Source organism: Mytilus galloprovincialis, chromosome 10, assembly GCF_965363235.1.
Source record: "Mytilus galloprovincialis chromosome 10, xbMytGall1.hap1.1, whole genome shotgun sequence".
Classification (NCBI taxonomy): Eukaryota; Metazoa; Mollusca; class Bivalvia; order Mytilida; family Mytilidae; genus Mytilus; species Mytilus galloprovincialis.
Window position 1 is genome coordinate 1,021,920 of NC_134847.1, and position 22,007 is coordinate 1,043,926.

A 22,007-nucleotide genomic window follows, 5' to 3' on the forward strand; every position below is an offset into this window, starting at 1 on the left:
CAGATACAGTTAAGTCGGCTTCATATCTTGACTTACATCTAGAAATTGACAATGAGGGTCGGTTGAAAACAAAACTTTACGACAAAAGAGATGATTTCAGTTTTCCAATTGTGAACTTTCCATTTCTAAGTAGCAACATTCCAGCAGCACCTGCATACGGGGTATATATCTCCCAATTGATACGATATTCCCGTGCTTGCATTTCCTATCATGATTTTCTTGATAGAGGGTTACTGCTCACAAGGAATCTATTAAACCAAGAGTTCCAAATGGTGAAGTTGAAATCATCCCTTCGTAAATTTTACGGACGCCATCACGAGTTGGTTGACCGTTATGGAATAACCGTTTCAACAATGATATCGGATATGTTCCTTACGTCGTAACTACAATCCCCTTCCCTTTCATGAATGTGACCTACCGAATTAGACTTTACCGGATTTGTAATCACATAAGCAGCACGACGGGTGCCACATGTGGAGCAGGATCTGCTTACCCTTCCGGAGCACCTGAGATCACCCCTAGTTTTTGGTGGGGTTCGTGTTGTTTATTTTTTAGTTTTCTATGTTGTGTCGTGTGTGCTATTGTTTTTCTGGTTGTCTTTTACATTTTTAGCCATGGCGTTGTCAGTTTGTTTTAGATTTATGAGTTTGACTGTCCCTTTGGTATCTTTCGTCCCTCTTCTACTGCTATGACACTGCTGCACTGACAGGTATTACAACTCCTTGTTTTTGGAGTAATTTTAAAACGTCTAATATGGAATCTAATTCTGTTCTAAATCTTTGGATTTCGCTATTTTTAGAATCAACAATTCCTTTCCATTTATTTGCTTCCACTGAAGCTGTGTGCTTGGCATTTTTTATAGTTTGTTGCAGTTTCAGTTCTCGTGTTTCACGTTTTTTCTCCATTTGAATTATTTTCTGCTGAATTGATTCAAAATGTTTCATTTCCTAAAACAAACAAAAATATGTATAACATTATAAAGGCAAAACATTTAGGCAAGACACTCTTAGTCAACATTTATGGAGGGCACTTCTATTCAACATATAGGCAAGGCACTCCAAGTCAATATATTGGCAAGGCACACCTAGTCAATATTAATAGGCTAGACACTCCTAGTCAACACTCCTTTCAACAGTAAGGGCATACTTCACAGAAACAATCCTACATTATTTTTTCCTATAAATATTCACATCAAATAAATAAAAATATTATTCAATAATTCTTATATGATATGCATATTAGGGTATACCTTGATATGATTATTTGAGAGGACTTCTGGTAGTTGTTCTTAATGTTGTTTTTTATTTTTCGATAGACGATGTTGACCGAACTTCTTTTTGTAACCAATGTAAACAAGATAGTGGCCTTAATGGCACAATCTGAATCAATGTTTACAAAATATGTTTTCACTTCGCTTTTATTGTTTTTAAATTAGATACTAACACGAAACATCCGTTTGAATGATAATAAGAGTTTTTGCACTTTATTATTTATCAGATTGCAAATTTCATTGATCACACATGTTTACGTTAACCAACACATGTATTCATGCGCCAGGTCTATTCAATGACACAAATATACAATTTACGTGTGATAGAGGTTACAAGTGTGGAAAAATAAATTCTGTATCTCCAATTTTAAAGAATCATGAGGATTAAACAGCTTTTTAAAGGAATTTATTGGTGTATAAACTGTACCAAGTCACTCACAAACATATCATAAAATAACTTTTATTTGTTTGTGAGTCAATTGGTAGAGTTTTATACACCAATAAATTCCTTTAAAAAGGTGTTTAATCCAATAATAAATTGTAAGCATTCAAAATTCTTTGCTTGGCTTACCTTTATTGGAAACCCCTAAACCAAAGCATTTGAAAGACAGGGATGTTTAAATAAGTAGAAATTTAAGGAGCTTTATGACTAGAAGTAACTTGAAAAGAAGAGCCAAATTAAGGTATGGCCAACTTAAGTGCTTCAGGGAGTTGAAACCTTAGTTTCTTGATAAATATTATTCTCTCAAGTGTAATAAATCAAATCAGTACCAAAGCAAGAACTAATGAGCTTATAATACTCTAGGGTATTATCAACCTAATTCAACCCACTATAAATTTTATACATCAAAATGTCAATAGGACAGCAAAAACAAAAATATTTCAAAGGCATGCCAGAAATGTTTAAATAATGAGAAGTGAAGTAAAAATATACTTTTTTATATTCCCATCAGTATTGACGTTATTCAGTTTGGTGTAGACATGTTTGAAGTCGAAAACAAGCAAATAACTAATGTATCAATTGACCCCTTTTATTTTGTGCAATTCAAGACGAATTTCCTGATAAAGGGGTTAAGGATGTACTTAGGTGATCTTAAGTAAAATCAAATAAATCAAGAATTCAAAATTCATACTTTAAGCTGGAAGAGTATTAGTTAAGGATCAAAATAAGATAAAATTATTGATAGGTCATGGAACTCCCTTTCGAGATATTTGATTTATAAAATATGGCGGGAAAAGGCTGACTCGGACTTTACCTTATATTTGCATTGGTATTATTTGGGTCTCAAATCAAAAGAAAGAAAATCAAGAATCTGCTGAAATTTTGACAAATGACCTTTTATGAGATATCACGTCTTATGCTAAAAGATAAATAGGTGTTATGGGTCAAAATATTTTACCTTGTATCGTATGGAAAAAACGCCAAGGAGTCCGAACATTTGACACCTATTCCAAAACCTCACCTAAATACATCCTTAAAATAAATCAGAGTTACAGTACTTACTGGAGTATTGAATTTTTTTGCCTCGCGTAATTCCTCTTTTAGTTTGGCAATATGGTTTTCTAAACTGGCATTTGAAGTATATAGAGCTGTTTGGAATCCAAATGTGATTTATTTAACTGTTCTTTCAAATGTTTTATCATCACCTGATAAAAAGAATTTTATGATCATTTCTTTCAAAAATTAACTGTTTTATTCATCAAATGTATAAGCCATTAACACAGAAAGGTGAATAAACAAAGAAGGAAATACTTTGACCTTTAAAAGATTACATTTTACATATTGTGACTTGGATGGAAAGCTGTCTCATTGGCACTCATAGAACATTTTCTTATTTTTGTTTAATTCTTCCTGTTCATCATTTATTTCTGACTAACTTTGTTTAGATGAAATCAGATGTGCATTAGTTTTTGACACCTACAATAACTAAGGTTGAGCATATGTTTATGACTGAAATTCTGTTAAAGTCTTACCAGTTAAGCATCTGTTTTTGACTGTAACGTTGTTGAAGTCTTACCTGTTGAGCATCTGTTTTTGACTGTAACTCTGTTGAAGTCTTACGATTGAGCATCTGTTTTTGATAATAATGTGGTCATTTTTATAAATTTCCTGTTTACAAAACTTTGAATTTTACGAAAAACTAAGGATTTTCTTATCCCAGGCATAGATTACCTTAGCCGTATTTGGCACCTTTTTTTGGAATTTTGGATCCTCAATGCTCTTCAACTTTTTACTTGTTTGGCTTTATAAATATTTGGATATGAGCGTCACTGATGAGTCTTATGTAGACGAAACGCGCGTCTGGCGTACAAAATTATAATCCTGGTACCTTTGATAACTATTTACACCACTGGGTCGATGCCACTGCTGGTGGACGTTTCGTCCCCGAGGGTATCACTAGCCCAGTAGTCAACATTTCGGTGTTGACATGAATATCAATAATGTGGTCATTTTTATAAATTTCCTGTTTACAAAACTTTGAATTTTACGAAAAACTAAGGATTTTCTTATCCCAGGCATAGATTACCTTAGCCGTATTTGGCACCTTTTTTTGGAATTTTGGATCCTCAATGCTCTTCAACTTTTTACTTGTTTGGCTTTATAAATATTTGGATATGAGCGTCACTGATGAGTCTTATGTAGACGAAACGCGCGTCTGGCGTACAAAATTATAATCCTGGTACCTTTGATAACTAATTTGACTGTAACTCTGTTGAACTCTTACCTGTTAAGCATCTGTTTTTGACTGTAATTCTGTTGACGTCTAACCTCATGTTGAGCATCTGTTTTTCAATGTATTCTTATTGCAGACTTATCTATTTATCATCTGTTTTTGAATTCAATTGTATTTAAGTACTAGTCTTACCAGTTACTGTTACTCTGTTGAAGTCTTACCTCATGTTGAGCATCTGTTTTTTAAGGTATCCTTATTGCAGACTCATCTATTTATCATTTGTTTTTGAATTTAATTGTATTTAAGTCTTACCTGTTAACCATCTGGTTTTGACTGCTACTCTGCTGAAGTCTTACCTGTTGAGCATCTGTTTTTGACTGTAACTCTGTTGAAGTCCTGCCTGTTGAGCATCTGTTTTTGACTTGTACTCTGTTGAAGTCTTACCTGTTGAGCATCTGTTTTTGACTGTTACTCTGTTGAAGTATTACCTGTTGAGCATCTGTTTTTGACTGTAACTCTGTTGAAGTCTTACCTGTTGAGCATCTGTTTTTGACTGTATTGCTTTTGAAGTCTTACTTGTTGTGTATTTGTTTTTGACTGTAACTCTGCTGAAGTATTACCTGTTGAGCATCTGTTTTTGACTGTAACTCTGTTGAAGTCCTGCCTGTTGAGCATCTGTTTTTGACTTGTACTCTGTTAAAGTCTTACCAGTTGAGCATCTGTTTTTTACTGCAACACTGTTGAAGTCTTTACTGTTGAGATTCTGTTTTTGACTGTAATTCTGTTGAAGTCATACCTGTTGAGCATCTGTTTTTGACTGTTACTCTGTTGAAGTCTTACCAGTTGAGCATCTGTTTTTGACTGTAACTCTGAAGAAGTCTTACCTGTTGAGCATCTGTTTTTGACTGTAACTCTGTTGAAGTCTTACATGTTGAGCATCTGTTTTTGACTGTAACGCTGTTGAAGTCTTACCTGTTGAGCATCTGTTTTTGACTGTATTGCTTTTGAAGTCTTACTTGCTGTGTATTTGTTTTTGACTGTAACTCTGCCATTTTACAGACAGAGTGTTGAAAATTAACTCATCATAGATACCAGGACTAAATTTTGTATTATACACTCATCATAAATACCAGGACTAAATTTTGTATTTACGCCAGACGCACGTTTCGTCTACAAAAAACTCATCAGTGACGCTCTAATTAAAAAAAGTTAAAAAGGCCAAATAAGGTACAAGGTTGAAGAGTATTACGGATTAAAATTCCTAAAGGTTTTGCCAAATACAGCTAAGGTAATCTATGCCTGGGGTAGAAAAGCCTTATTTTTTTTTAAATTCCAAATTTTGTAAATAGTTAATTTATAAATATAACCATATCAATGATAATTCATGTCAGCACAACAAAGTGCTGACTACTGAGTTGGTGATACCCTCGGGGAAATAAATCTCCACCAGCGGTAAAGCATTGTCAGCCAAAAAGTTCTGTAGCTCCCTCTGATGTGAAGATCTCAGTACACCAATCTGTTAAAAAACCGAATGTCAAGATATTTAAACTGTATACAACAATAAGTTTAATTTTGTATGATGATATGCAGTTTAACCTCCAGTGGCAAATAACATGCATTTACAGGACAAGAACATGTTAGTGTGATATGAATGGAAATCCTGCTTTGTATACTACAGACAGGGTGAGGCTGATTTTTCATGTGGTATAAGGCAAGGGAACAGTATGTAAGAAGACATGTCACCCTATCCAAACAAATTATTCTGACGTTAACCAATCAGTCTTTGCTTTTACGTGTATGACCTCCAAATCATAATACCTCACATCCAGTTGCATACGAAAAAGGGCCGACAAAAAATATTCCCTTGAATTTGACAGTTGATTGAAATTAATCATATATTTTATTGCAGTAAAACATTTCTTAGTCATGATAAAATTGAGAATGGAAATATGGAATGTGTCAAAGAGACAACAACCCGACCAAAGAGCAGAAAACAGCCGAAAACCACCAGTGGGTCTTCAATTCAGCGAGAAACTCCCCCACCTCGAGGCGTCTTTCAGCTGGCCCATAAACAAAAATATGTACAAGCTCATTCATAATAGACGTCATACTAAAATACGAAATATACACAAGAAACTAAAATTAAAAAGCATACAGACTGACAAAGATCAGAGGCTCCTGGCTTGAGACAGGCGCAAAATGCAGCGGGATTTAACATTTTTTATGGCATCTCACCCCCCCCCCTAATACCTCTAGAAAGTGTAGAAAAAAACCTTACATGAGTGTTTCAATGCACTATTATTTTTTTTATTTTGGTGTTTCCAATAGAATAGTTTGAAAACTTGAAGATACATGGTTACCAAAGCTTCTACACAGGGAAAAAAAGGGGTGAACATTTGATTGGTTAAATTCCAATGGTGGTTCATTTCTTATACGAATTAGATTTATGTTATGTAAGATTTTATCTAAAGATACAACTTTACTCATGCCAAGAATATTTTTTTGAAATAAGGATGAATTCTACACAATTTTTTGAAATGTGCAAATTTAACAAAGACTTATAGGGAGAAATCATTGATGGTATTACACCTGTTTACTAAATAATCGATATAACAAAGAAAAAGAAAAAAAGAAATTTTACGAACAAAAGGTAATTTCACATTTAAAATCTTTTTAAGGATTGACTGTAATATTTTTTCTGTCTATGAAGAAATAACATCAAACATGTGGTGCACACTGAATAACGCGCGTAATCATTGGTGTACAGAATTTTCAACAACGGAATAAAATTCCGTACACCCCTGATTACGCGGGTTATTTTGAAATGTTCACCACATTTTTTATGTTATTTCGAATAGACAGAAACAATATAACAGTCATTTCTTATAATTTAATTCTAAATTCCATTTTAAACCGGAGTAAACCATGCAAAATTGTTGATAAAATTATGTCTATGAGCTTATAAACAAAGCAACGTAAGCCAATCGGAAGACGCGTTACATTCAAAATTAAATTATTTATAAATATATTGTTCACATATGGTTTCAAAAGTTTTATTTATATTTTGATAACACAGCATTTAATTTATATAGTTACTTTTATAATATATGCTTTTCTTGACTTACTTAGTCAAATATATTTGAATAAAGTATTCTTGCCAAACTAGTTCTATTGTATTCATGACCATGCATTCCTGAAACATAAACAGTATATTTCGTTGCTGAAACAAATCTTTTTTTTTTTGTTATTATATGAATTACAGATTAGTATATCAATCGTTAGTTTACAATTGTATCTATTGCCAATCAATGTTTGAATACAAGAACTCTTAACATTAATATCGAAGCAGTTTTAAAGTATTGACTATATTTTTAAAACCTTCAACAACGTTATTTAATGTGAGATATTATTATACTGGGTTTATATTCATAATTTATTGAATAAAGATAAAAATAGAGGTCAGTATCGATTATCAAATAAGATAAATGCAAATGAATTATGACAGTATACTTTTTTAACATGTTCAATGAGGAAATTACAAACGGCTATGTTCCTTTTGTAATATCCATAGATCACGGATATGTTTTAATTGCAATAGCCATAGCCCACGGATATCTTCTCTATTTGTAATAGCCATAGCCCACAGATATCTTCTCTTTTTGTAATAGTTATAGCCCACGAATATCTTCTCCATTTTTAAAAGCCATACCCACGGATATGTTTCATTTGTAATATCCACAACCCACGGATATGTTCCATTTGTATAGCCATAATCCCCCGCATATGTTTCATTTGTAATAGCCATAATCCCCCGCATATGTTTCATTTGTAATAGCCACAACCCAAGGATATGTTTCCTTTGTAATAGCCATAACCAATTGATATGATTCATTTGTCTTAAGTATAGCCCATGGATACGTTTCATTTGTAATATCCACAACCCACGGATATGTTTCATTTGTAATAGCCATAATCCCCCGCATATGTTTCATTTTTAATAGCAACAACCCACGGATATGTTTCATTTGTAATTGCCATAACCAATTGATATGTTTCATTTGTCGTAAGTATAGCCCACGGATATGTTTCATTTGTTATAACCACAACCCCTGGATGTGTTTCATTTGTAATAGCCACAACCCACGGATATGTTTCATTTGTAATAGCCACAACCCACGGATATGTTTCATTTGTGATAGCCACAACCCACGGATATGTTTCACATTGTAATAGCCACAACCCACGGATATGTTTCATTTGTAATAGCCACAACCCACGGATATGTTTCATTTGTAATAGCCATAACCAATTGATATGTTTCATTGTTCTTAAGTATAGCCCACGGATATGTTTCAATTGTAATAGCCAGAACTCACAGATATGTTCCATTTGTTATAGTCAAAACCCACGTTTATGTTCCATTTGTTATAGCCACAACCCACGGATATGTTTCATTTGTAATAGCAACAACCCACGGATATGTTTAATTTGTCATAACCCCAAACCACGGATATGTTTCATTTGTAATAGCCACAAACCACTGATATGTTACATTTGTAATAGCCACAACCCACGGACAGGTTCCTCTTGTCATAACCCTAAACCACAGATATGTTCCATTTGTCATAACCTCACACCACTGATATGTTTCATTTGTAATAGCCACAACCCACGGATATGTTCCATTTGTAATAGCCACAACCCACGCATATGTTTAAATTGTAAAAACCACAACCAACAGATATGTTCCATTTGTCATAACCTCACACCACTGATATGTTTCATTTGTTATAGCCATAACTCACCGATATGTTCAATTTGTCATAACCCCACACCACGGATATGTTCAATTTGTCATAACCACAGCCCACATATAGGTTACATTTGTCATAACCCTTACTCTGGGATTCCATGCTGTTCCCATCTTTTTTCTTAAAGTAAAGTAACAAAACTGATTGTTAACAATAAGTCCATTACACTGTCCGGTCACAATATGTAACCGCATTTAATATTTTTTTGTCAAACTTTTTTCTATTATTTAGATTTTGTAATTGTTAATTAATACTTTCTATAAACATTGCTTTATGAAGATAAGTATTTGTTTCGGAGATCATAATGAGTGCCGAACACTCCATTGATTTCCTTACAAATATGTTATTTTTATAATTTAAATCCCTTCAATTTATAAATCTGATAAATAGTACGATAACTTATCTGTTTCTTTTGTTCAATACACACACGGAAATCTAAATAACGCTATATCAATAATAGATTTGTGTTGAGTTATAAAAACTAATGATAAATAATGTCTTTTTCTTTTTAAATTAACACGTTGTATAAAACGTCGAATTGTTCGAAATAATAAGGATTTTCTACCACAGAAATAGATTACCTTGGTTGTATTGACAAAACCTGTCGCACTGTAAGGTTCTCAGTGCGCTTCAACTTCCTACTTGAATTTAACTTTTACCTTTTTTTTATAACAGCGTCACTGATAATTCTGCAGTACACAATTATCAGCCTGGTATCTTGCATCTTCAATGAGTTTTATTGAAACATTGAGAAGAATTTCACTACTGTTATTTTTTTCAATTTTCAACAATACAAACAACCAGTAACTATAAAAAAAAGAAGATGAAGTGTAACACTCCACAAGAGACCAAAATGACACAGAAATTGACAACTACAGGTCACCATACGGCCTTCAACAATGAGTAAAGCCCATACCGCATAGTCAGCTATAAAAGGCCCCGAAATGCCAAATGTAACACAATTCAAACGAGAAACAAACGGCCTAATTTATGTACAAAAAATGAACGAAAAACAAATATGCAACACATCAAAAAACGCCAACCACTTAATTGCATGCTCCTGACTTGGGACAGGCACATACACCCATCTTATCCATTTCATTAATCTATATATTGCGGGATGTTTAAATACACATACAAGTCTGTTTTATGCAAGATGTTAATACACAGAGGCAAGTATAACAATGTTTTGTTAAAAATATCTGTAACACAATACAGAAAACGAGGATTAATCCATTAGAGCATGCGTACAAATCCTATGTAGTGCATGTATTTTGAGTCGGTCAGATAGCTATACAAAATCACAAATTAACCAAATGATGAATAAAAACCCAATGTAAATGATTCTGTAAATTCTATTTTCGAACTTTGAACTCATACAGATTAACCAAAATCAGAACACAAATCCAATGTACTTGATTCCGAGTCAGTTAATGCGTTTTGAAGTCGGTTTTCAACTCTCCTTGAAAATTCTCTATTTTCTGATTCAATGCACGTTGCACAGCACCGTTTACCCAGTACATCACAAAAGTGCACTTTTCTATTCATCAATCTATTTAAACATGTTGGAGTTTTATTGTTACGTTTCTTATAATCCTCAATATACTTATCATTTACGTACGACTTTTTACACGTTTTACAATTAAGAAACTGATTATAGAGTGAAGGTATATAACACTGGTCCCTCGCAAATCTTGACATTTTACCTTCCCCAAATGCATCCATCATAACATAACGTTTTTCCTGTAATTTATCTTCGTCAAAGACGTTTCCCTTCATTCTTCTAGATGTAGCTATAGGCGGTAAAATGATGGAATTTTGTCTGGTTATAAAACGATATAAACTGTCCACGTGTTTACTATAAAGTCCTTCACTGCCAGTGTGCTTATTTGGCTTTTCTCTTACAGATAATGGTGTCCATTCTTTGTCCAGCTTAGGTCTAGGTCCCCTGTCAGACAAACACAAACGGACATTCTTGTCCTATCGTCCATTACGTCCTGTTTCTATGGTTTCCTCTTTGTCTCTTGTATAGGAGGAAGTGTATTTGTTATTACCTGGTAATATTGTATTACGTTGAACAGTCTGACTCACATTCAGCATTACAATTAGAAAGCTTAATTCTTTTCTGTTTGTTTTTTTTCGTCGTCTTATCATTTTATAAACTAGCCTAAAAAAGAAATTAGATATTTCTTTATTTATTAAACTTATTAAATATTTATTCCCGCAGCTGTACCTTGATACAGACCATCATTGAACGTTTTGTAACCGACTCTGAACTGTCGAGTATTGAAAAGGATCACGTGCTACGAAGTTTTGAAATATTGTACAATAACAATTTTTAGCGACACTTTTGGTTTCTCGCCCCTTTAAAATCTTATTAGATATTATCAATAATAGTGTAATCATAACTGATGATATAAGTTAATTGTTTGTGTTTGCACTACTGTTAAATTGGAATATATGCAGTTGTTAAAAAAAGCTATGTCGGGGAAACAACAGGAAAACATATGTTTGGTCATGTATAGCTGTCATAATTGTTTTTGTAATAAATTTTGGTACACGAACCCCACCAAAAACTAGGGGTAATTTCAGGTGCTCCGGAAGGGTAAGAAGATCCTGCTCCACATTTGGCACCCGTCGTGTTGCTTATGTTATAAAAAATCCGGTAAATAGTATAATTCGGTAGGTCACATCCATGAAAGGGAAGGGATTGCAGTTACGAAGTAAGGAACATATCCGATATCAATTGTGAAACCGTTATTCCATAACGGTCAACCAACTCGTGATGGCGTCCGTGAAATTTACTAAGGGATGATTCCAACTTTTCCTTTTGGAATTTTTAGTTTAAAATCTACGCCCGATACAAATAAACAAAAGATAACGAATAGAAGGAATATGTAATTAATCAACATGAATTCCGAGATATTCAACCACTTATAACAATAATGATAATGACGGCTTTTTTTTGTTGTTTGTTGCTTGAAGAAAAATAAAGCAGTAAATTTTAATAAATTGTGTCACCTGACCATATCATATCATAAAATAACTTGCCATAGTCGATTTTTATGTTCGACCCGCCATTTTGTCAGAACTACCTTCATTACTTACCCTTACCTATGTTGATTACCACTCACTTTTCTTACACTTATCGTAACCCTGGGATAGAAGGAAAAAGAAGACCAAACTGATCGAAAGTACTCGTGATTTAAGCATCTTTTCAGAACTAACACAGACACGCAAAAAAGTATCTTCATTACTAACCCTTACCTATATTGAATACAACTCACTTTTCTTACATTTATCGTAACCCTAGGATAGAAGGAAAAAGAAGACCAAACTCATCGAAAGTACTCGTGATTTAAGCACTTTTTTCAGAAGTTACACAGACACGCAAAAAGCCTAGATAAATACGAAGGGACGTCATTTTTATTTTAATTGTTGCGATCGTTATGTGTTATTTTTGACACAAATGATGTTTTGTAATTTTAAATCCAGTGGCACAGACAGACCATTGGAAGAAAAAGGTTATAACGCAAAAGGACGCATTTTTCGCGCAAACAGATTTCTCCCAAAAAAACTATGCCGTGTCTCGGAATTTATGGCACTGTTTTGTTGCATTATAATTGAGGTAAATCAAACATTTTTTTCTTTTGGTCTCATTGCCACATCTGCTTATTTTTATATTTGAAAGGCGACGTTAGGAGAAGAGAGGTAAGAGAAGAGTGTAACTCTACGTCCGAAACACATTTAAAAATGCCCACGCATCGACAGAATTCTATTAATAAAAAAAAATCAAGTTCAGAAGGAACAAATAAAAATTGTACATGTAATGCAAGAATTTTTTTTTATCTATGGCAATAAAAAGGGATTTTACCCTTCTTTTGTAATTGACAATATTCTTAAAAGCCTCATATTTTGTGTAAAACAAAAGCGCAACAACCCAATACATGCTTCTCTTAAGACACATATTGAAGGTTGAAAGACTTCTATCAAATGACCCTGTATTTATGTCTACCCTACTAACGGTTGGGTAAGTTGATTCCAAACTCGCACCTAGAAACGAAATTAGATTGAGTCGTATAAAATACGTCTTTGAATACCTAATTTTATCACCATTTATATCATTTAAAACGACATTTTCTTTAATGTAAAACAGCATATACAAAATGAATTGATTAAATTTATTTAATATTTACCTTGCATTTGTTAAAATCCATATAAATTGTTTAGTACATGAATTAAAATTTTAAAACTCCACGTATGTTTCGAAATATAAATATCATCTAAATATCAATTCATCAGTTGTGTCGCAAATGATTACATTACTGCACATATCTTATCAAAGTTTGGGTTGAAGGTCTTTTAACATTTATATTGAGCTATATAAATCGTTTAAACCTATTGATTTAATTTTCAATACCTTTCAACAACTTCATTTCAAACTATATTGATAGTGTTCTATGTTTATTTTGATAATTAGATTCATTAAACAATTGTAACAAAATATGGCAATTACCTAATTGTTATTGAATTTGCATATAAACACTTAATTTTGATATTAAATATATGCAATGAAATGCAAATATATTGCCTGGTAAGACAGCTTTGGCCAAAAACCTAAACAATCCAAATACACTCGCCATTCGATTTATGAAGAATCTGGCCAGACTAATTTAAAATATACCATCATGCATTGCGTTATGTCCTTCGAGATAATACATATGTTCTGCAGATAGAACTTATTCAAAAAAAGAAACTCACAGATTTTTATAAAACAATAACATTTTTCTTACAACTATGTATATGATAAAACCGATTTATGCCTTGTGCGACATCAACCAAAAACCAATATCAAACACGGATAGACCAGCTCTAGATCTTATGATTCTTAAATTCAAACTGTGTAACTCGGGAAAAAAGCAACTACTGGCTATGCTATGCAATTGAGAATGGAAATAAGGAATATGTTTCTTAAAATGTTCTAAACCAAGCCAAGAATACGGCATTTGTTATCAAATATTTCGTCTCTATGATTGTTGGTGTTTGATTTTGTAGCAGCTCAGTGTTTCTGTTATTCTATTGTTTATACTCTTATAGTGGATGTGTTTGTCTCGAGTTTGGTTTGTGACCAGAACTGATTTTCGCTTAATCGATTTATGACTTTAAGATGGGGTATATTACTGTTGCTTTTATTTGCTTTGTTTTCAAAGAGGAAAATGAATCGGAATTTTGCTCAGAATAAACTTTCTCATATAAAGTACAAATTACAAAATTCATATTCTTTATCTGATAAATAGTTCCAGAGTCTAATCATTTTCATTTTGAAAATCAGAGCCGGAAAAAAAGTCACTGCCAAAAAATATATGGGTAAAGGAAGATAAGCGAGATTTTCTGTCCATACAATACATCGTAATCATTTCATACTCGAGTTCTGCGTAAGTGTGATCTATGTACATAATAAATAATTTATTGATGTTTCTTTCCCTTTAAACTTTTCAAAGTTAAGTCAATATTGTAACCACAGGTTCTCATCTTCATATCTTGTTGTTCACAAACAATTGACTTCTATTCAAATAAATTTAAATCAACGTGTCTTGTATGAAAAGCTATCAATTATATCTATACATGTGGAGATATTTTGAAAGATATGAAATGAATAAAACCATTATAACCACTGTTAAAGATGTCTAAAAGTCCTATTCAATTTCTGTAGAAAATGAAAATGTCATATACGTAACCCTGACAGAATAACTACGAACGAAAACGTAATAAGTTATTCAAAATTAATGATTGTCAATACATTTTTTGTTTAATAATCATCAATAGATGTATGTCTACAGTTGAACCTCAGTTGTAGTTTGTGTACTGTTTGTCTTTTCGCCATTTTTTCGTTTGATTTTTGCAATGATATTATCAGTTTGTTTTCGTCTTCTGAGTGTGATATCCTTGTGGTATCTTCTGAATGTGATATCCTTGTGGTATCTTCTGAGTGTGATAACCTTGTGGTATCTTCTGAGTGTGATAACCTTGTGGTATCTTCTGAGTGTGATAACCTTGTGGTATCTTCTGAGTGTGATATCCTTGTGATATCTTCTGAGTGTGATATCCTTGTGGTATGTTCTGAGTGTGATATCCTTGTGGTATCTTCTGAGTGTGATCACCTTGTGGTATCTTCTGAGTGTGATCACCTTGTGGTATCTTCTGAGTGTGATATCCTTGTGGTATCCTCTGAGTGTGATATCCTTGTGGTATCCTCTGAGTGTGATAACCTTGTGGTATCTTCTGAGTGTGATAACCTTGTGGTATCTTCTGAGTGTGATAACCTTGTGGTATCTTCTGAGTGTGATATCCTTGTGATATCTTCTGAGTGTGATATCCTTGTGGTATGTTCTAAGTGTGATATCCTTGTGGTATCTTCTGAGTGTGATCACCTTGTGGTATCTTCTGAGTGTGATCACCTTGTGGTATCTTCTGAGTGTGATATCCTTGTGGTATCCTCTGAGTGTGATATCCTTGTGGTATCCTCTGAGTGTGATAACCTTGTGGTATCTTCTGAGTGTGATATCCTTGTGGTATCTTCTGAGTGTGATATCCTTGTGGTATCTTCTGAGTGTGATATCCTTGTGGTATCTTCTGAGTGTGATATCCTTGTGGTATCTTCTGAGTGTGATATCCTTGTGGTATGTATCTTCTGAGTGTGATAACCTTGTGGTATCTTCTGAGTGTGATATCCTTGTGGTATCTTCTGAGTGTGATATCCTTGTGGTATCTTCTGAGTGTGATATCCTTGTGGTATCTTCTGAGTGTGATCTCCTTGTGGTATCTTTCGTCTTTCTTTAGAAGATACCACAAGGATATCACACTCAGAAGATACCACAAGGATATCACACTCAGAAGATAACGAACGAACCTAATTGGCGTATAAGTATGAAGTTTTTAACGACGATCAATTTGATTTTCAAGTTTTTGTAAAATGAAAATGAAGGAGATACCAAATAGTCTATATAAGTGACAAATAAAGGCAACAGTAGTATACGGCTGTTCAAAACTCATAAATCGATAGAAAAAAACCAAATCCGGATTACACATTAAAACTGAGGGAAACGCATTAAATAAAAGAGGAGAACAACGATACAACATTAAAATGTAAAACACACAAAAACAAACTAAGCATTAGACAAAATCCGATGAGAATAACAAATATAACATCAAAACTAAATACATGAATTTGGGATAGAAAAGTACCGTGAAACGTATTATAGCAATACGAATTCACACTCAAATATCAGAGAGAACAAACGACCTTTTAGCGAACTATAATATAACAATGGCCATATTCCGGACTTGGTACAGGACATTTTTAAAAAGAAAAAATGACAAGTCGAACAATAGAATAGACAAAAACATATGACGAAAGCCTACTTCTAATTAGCAATAGCAAAGACGAGCAATGTTTAGGAAGGATTGATGAACAGCTCTCCTAAATAAACCGGCGACGAACATAAGTGTTCCAGAAGGGTTGGAAAATCTCGCTTAACTAGTGACACCAATCGAGCTACTCATATCAAACAAGTTTAAGTTGTGGTGATAAGTCATAATACTGTGCAGTTTCAGGAGGAATAGTGTTCAAAAAAAAGATTAGGGGCAAATCGTGAATAATCTGGTATAATCGTAAACACCATGTATATGACAATGAAAAAATGGGAAAAAAAAGTTAAAAAGTAAAAAAGTAAAAAATCAAGAAATTAAAAAAAATAGAAAATTAAAAAAAAAATATAGCCATGCCATAAAGCTGACACAACAAGAATAAACCATTTATCAGCTTTGACTGTCAACGCCTTCTTATTTTGTCTCATAACACCAATTAGAAATAAAAATCGGAAACCGTCATTATATTAAAATGTTATATTTCAAACAAAGTTTAAGTATCATTGTCGTTTTGCTTAGTTTCTCTCGTTACCTATTCTGACATCGGACTAAGAATTCTTTAAAACTGAGTTTTAATGTGCGTATTTGCTGTGTGTTTGTTTAATCTACATTGGCTAGAGGTATAGGGGAAGGTTTGAGATCTCACTAAACTTGTTTAACCCCGCCGCATTTTTGCGCCTGTCTCAAGTCAGGAACCTCTGGTCTTGTATGTTCTTTTAATTTTAGTTCATTTATATGTTTAGGAGTTTAGTATGACTTCCTTTTTAACTGAACTAGAGCATATTTTTGTTTAGGGTCCAGCTGATGTCCACCTTCGTGTGCCGGATTCACATGAATTTCACCTCAAACGAGCTTATACATGAAACTTACGTGAAATCAGTTTTTGTGAAACTCATGTGAAACTCATGTAAATTTCACATAAAAATCATATAATTTTTGTTCATGTGAAACTCACATGAATTTTTAAAATAGAGTATTTCAAATAACATCTAATTTTTCAAATTTAATTAAAATCTTAAAAATATCAATATGAAATTCACAAAAATTTTCACGTGAGTTTCATGTATAAGCTCGATTGAGGTGAACCTGACGTGAAATATTTTATGTGAATTTGATGTGAGATTCATGTGAAATTCATGTGAACAAATTTTGCCTGTGTAGGGCCTGTGTAGGTCACAAGCTGACGGAGATCTAGAAGTTGAAAACTAAAATATTCAACACTTTAGTTTTTATATATGGAAATAATAAATTTTGAGACTAAATGTTATTTTTATCGTTAGGTTGTTGTTTCAATGGCACCAGTATTCCACATCTTCATTTATTATAACAGTTTGAGCTCCGTTTTATATAACCCTCAAATCGGTTCATGAAATATCACATGCATTAAAAGGGTTATTATTCAAAGATTATGTGTTTTTAGCTTTTTTTTCAATTTTTTTCTAGACCTGGACTTATAAACATGATAAAGAGGCGACCGTTTGACATAAGAAGGGGAAGGGGGTTGTCAACTGAATTTTATTGTATTGTTAATATTTATTTTATCCTGTTTTATGAAACATTTTGTTAAGGAAATAGTCTATACCTCAAGATTTTAGACTCAAAGGGATTTCAATTATACAATATGTGTCTCCTCTCCTACTGTTTTTTTTTTGCAAGGGTGAAAAGGTATGTCAACCATATATATTTCCAGTTATCTACCTTTCCGTAGGTCACATGACAGATCTTAGTTACAGGTAAACTGATGTACATTATATACTTTATATAGAATACACTGGTGACAGAACAAAATTACAGAAATATTATAAAGATAAACAATATGTTCAGCACCAATGAAACAGAGGACAAGGTTAATTTACTTAAAAAGGTAAGAATACTTTCGATATCCATTGATCGTTCGTCAATCTCTACAACCTAAAAACCTATTTTGTATCATTCAGTCAAAAGTTACGTTTAAACTGTCTCTTTTTTATCGAGGGAATAAGCTTAGTATGTTGTGACAGAATTTCCAATATCCAGTCCAACTAAGGCCATTAAGATGTTGTGTAGTATATTGGCCAATCCTAACTGCGTAATTTTTTTAAATAGAAAATATGTCATGATTCATGAATAGATTTAAATTTCTTCTATGTCTAGTTTAAATTATTTTCTATGTGTTCATTGGAGTTTGAAATAAAATATACACGATTACAAGTGTATTTTGCAACTGGAGAATTAAAAAGTGCAATTTTTAATACGTTGCTTACAATTTATCAAAATATTTTAGCAAATCTATACTGTAACAGTAACATGAGTAATGCAGTGTATTGCTGAACATCCTTTTCAGAATGATTATTTCCACCAAATATAAAAATCGACTTTTGTCTGTGTAAAATTAAAGGTATCATTTTACTATGGGTAATTTCAATTTCACCACTGAGGAGCAAACATCATCCTAAGAATTATAAGTTTAAAATGATAAAATTGAAGTGTTACATTAATGTTTATTGGTTATTTGCACTGTTTGTCTAATTCATGTCTACCTAGCATTTTTTTTCTTTGTGCATAATTAACATTGCAGTATTGAATTAAATTAACACAAAGTGTAATAAATATTTGTGTGTATACAAACTCAGTAACTTATAAGTGAAATTAATATATATATACATGTCTCCTTCTCATTAGTTGACAAAAATAAACCGTTAGAATAATAAACCTAAAAATTGTATATTTTGAGGCAAAGAGTTTAAAGAGTATACATGTATATCCTAATCTATTTCAAGTTTATAAATAATCTTGATTAGACCGTTGGTTTTCCCATTTGAATGGTTTTACACTAGTAATTTTTGGGGCCCTATTTAGCTTGCTGTTCGGTGTGAGCCAAGACTCCGTGTTGAAGGCCGTACCTTGACCTATAAAGGCTTACTTTTATAAATTGTTATTTGGATGGAGAGTTGTCTCATTGGCACTCATACCACATCTTCCTATATCTAGTGTAGCTATAGGTGGAAAATACACCAAACAAACTTGCAATCTGGTAATAACAGGTGACAAATAGTTCAGGCAAATTTGTGATCGGGAAATTACAGATGACAAATATATTAGACAAATTCGAAATCGGCAAATTACAGGTGGAAAATAGTTCAGGCAAATTTGTATTCATGTAATTACACGTGACAAATATTTCAGGCATCAATTTTCCCTTGAAGGATTTATTGAAACAAAAACATCAATTTTAATATATATTATTTCCCTTCTAACAATACAATGCATTGTTTTTGCATGATAGGAATACGATTAGATGTGGCTTCACCCTATTGGCCTGAGGTAATAACAGTGACACACAATGTTAACCCGAATAATTCAGTCCCTCCCCATAATCGATCCCTCCTACTTGTTAATGTAGTAAGCGGAATATAACGACTGAATTATTCGGGCTAACACAATGTGGAACATCAAATGTTATCAACGAGGCGCGTGTCCCTTGTTTTTTTGCTACAATTTATAGCATCTTGTAACTTGTAACTTGTATTGCATAACTTCCTCCAATAAAGGAGCACCTCAATCAATGAGTATTCCACCATCAGTTCAAAAGTACATATATCTGAATTTTTAAAATATAAAAGTCACACAGGTAGACATCTATCATCATTAAAAGGAATATTAAAAGTTATTTGTATATACATATGTATCGGCATAAAAATATATGCTAGTTCAACGTCATGAAATTTTAAAATTTGAAATACTTCCTCGGTATTTACATTTTATTTACATGTATATATATATATATATATATATATATATATATATATGATCAGCAGAAATCGTTCTTCTGCATGTTTGCTGGTTATATTTAAGATAGTTTATACAGTGTAGTGTGGCCACGTACCCACGCTTACTGCTTCATAGGACTTTATTGGGCTTAGTTGTAGTAAGTTTCATTAAAGTGTGGCGAGGTCCACCCTTATTCTCTGATAAACGATATATATTTAGCCTCTTCAGTAAAGTGTGGCCAGATCCACGCTTTAGAAGGCGTTATGGACTATGGTTGAGTTAACAAGTGTGGCAAAATCCACGCTCATTTTACATTATGTTGAGATCGCTTCGTAGTTGTGTCTGTAGAGTGCATCTTCGCTAGCCAAGGGTTACGATCCACTCCCGCTCTCTTCACCCTTGGCGGATTGAGATAATATTTCGGAGACACAAGGTAAGGATTTTTATTGGTTGCAGTAGAAACTCGCTGCATCCAATCAAAAAGCGCCTATACCATGATCACGTGTAAATGTAGAAAGTGTTTGTAAACAATCGCCACGTGTTTATTGTGCAACAAGTCTTTACATCTATAAACTTACGACTATATTTATTGACAACTTGAATGTTTTTAATCAACTAATAGAAGTTTCTGTGTATGTTTCATGCACAAATGCATGAATGTTGACGTATATTTTCGTTTCCGGCTTTACCAAGTGTGTAGAATCTAGACGCTACCGTGTTTTTACCTCCAAACTGAAGAGTTCAAGTGCTACCATTGGTCAAAAATAAGTTATTCGGAATGGGCGTGACTTTAATCTTCCGATAGATGGCGAAACATTAATATCACAAATGTTGGCTCAATCTGCCAAGGGTGAAGAGAGCGGGAGTGGATCGTAACCCTTGGCTAGCGAAGATGGTAGAGTGTGGCGTAACCTACGCTCACGGTGTCTTTTAAGCTAACTTGATGTTCGATCGATATCATTGAGAATTATCGACCTGCTTGTGTGTAGTAGAAAGCATAGTCTCCTTGATTGAAATTCTATGTCCATTAGGATTGAATTGTCACAACTGGGTTCCAGTAATCCAATTGTACTTGAATCAATTAACACTTGGATAAGGTCTACTTCGCTACCGTTGTGTTTGAATTGAATACTGAGCTTTCCGTGTAGCAGTAGGATATTGCTTAAGATGAATTTTCTCTGGTTCGACAGTGCAGGACAAAGCAGTAAGAAATGTTCCAAGGTTTCATCAGATGTTTGGCACACGTTACCAATAGTCCTTTGTTTTTTGAATGCCTTGTTCTGTCAGCCATGAGTATATAACTTTCTGTTGCTATTCTTAATTTTACGGGTATTTTCTTAGCTTCTTGCATGGTAGCAGATAGGTTTACTAATACATGTGTCTTTCCTGGTATATATTGACTATTTAAATATTTTAGTGAGGGGTACAGCTTACAATGACCCTCGATAAAATGTTTCCAATACTTTGATACTTCTTTATTTACCATGGTCTTCCATTTTAATTTTTTAATTTGACTGTCTAATATATATAAAGCTGATGGTAAGTTGTATTTCGCTAGCATCGTTTTAACAATAATAAACCAGCTGTGACTAACATCCGTTTTCATAAGTAGTTGTCTATATGCAATTTGTTTTTCTAAACTATTATGTGGTTGTCTAGATATATTTCCAAATAGTGATAAGATTTTTTTATGTATTTGGCCCTCTATTGGTACTTGTCCAGAAAAAATGTATATGGCGGGCGTAGCTGTACTTGTTGGTAAAGAAAGTCATTGCTTAATGCATTTTTTTGTGGAATATGTCAATAATATCCAAGTTTTTTCCTGTGGGAGTTTCTAATTCCAGGCCGTACAGAAGTACAGGAATGACATAGATGTTAAATATATGTAGTAAGGATTGTATGTCCAGTCCATTTTTCCCATGCAAACCAGCTGGCATTAAACTGTACATGGCTCGTCTAGCTTTTTTCACGTTTTCATACAACGGATTAGGATCATCTGGTTTTGATGTGCGTAAGACCCCCATATGGGTTGTTTGGCTAACTAGTGGCATTATTGAGTTACCTATACTCCAT

At 33.3% G+C, this 22,007-nt stretch overlaps 2 protein-coding genes across 2 annotated transcripts in view; one reads left to right on the top strand and one right to left on the bottom strand.

Annotated features, from left to right (window-relative positions):
* Nucleotides 1-15,451, top strand: part of LOC143047600 (uncharacterized) — a 29,170-nt gene extending 13,719 nt beyond the window's left edge. The window contains exon 6 of the mRNA XM_076220730.1: nucleotides 14,693-15,451. Coding sequence (XP_076076845.1) covers nucleotides 14,693-15,451 — 759 coding nt within the window. The remainder of the gene's footprint in view (nucleotides 1-14,692) is intronic.
* The window catches only part of LOC143049634 (centrosomal protein of 162 kDa-like), a 247,218-nt gene that overhangs the window by 46,612 nt on the left and 178,599 nt on the right, over nucleotides 1-22,007 (bottom strand). The gene's annotated exons all lie outside the window — the stretch shown is intronic.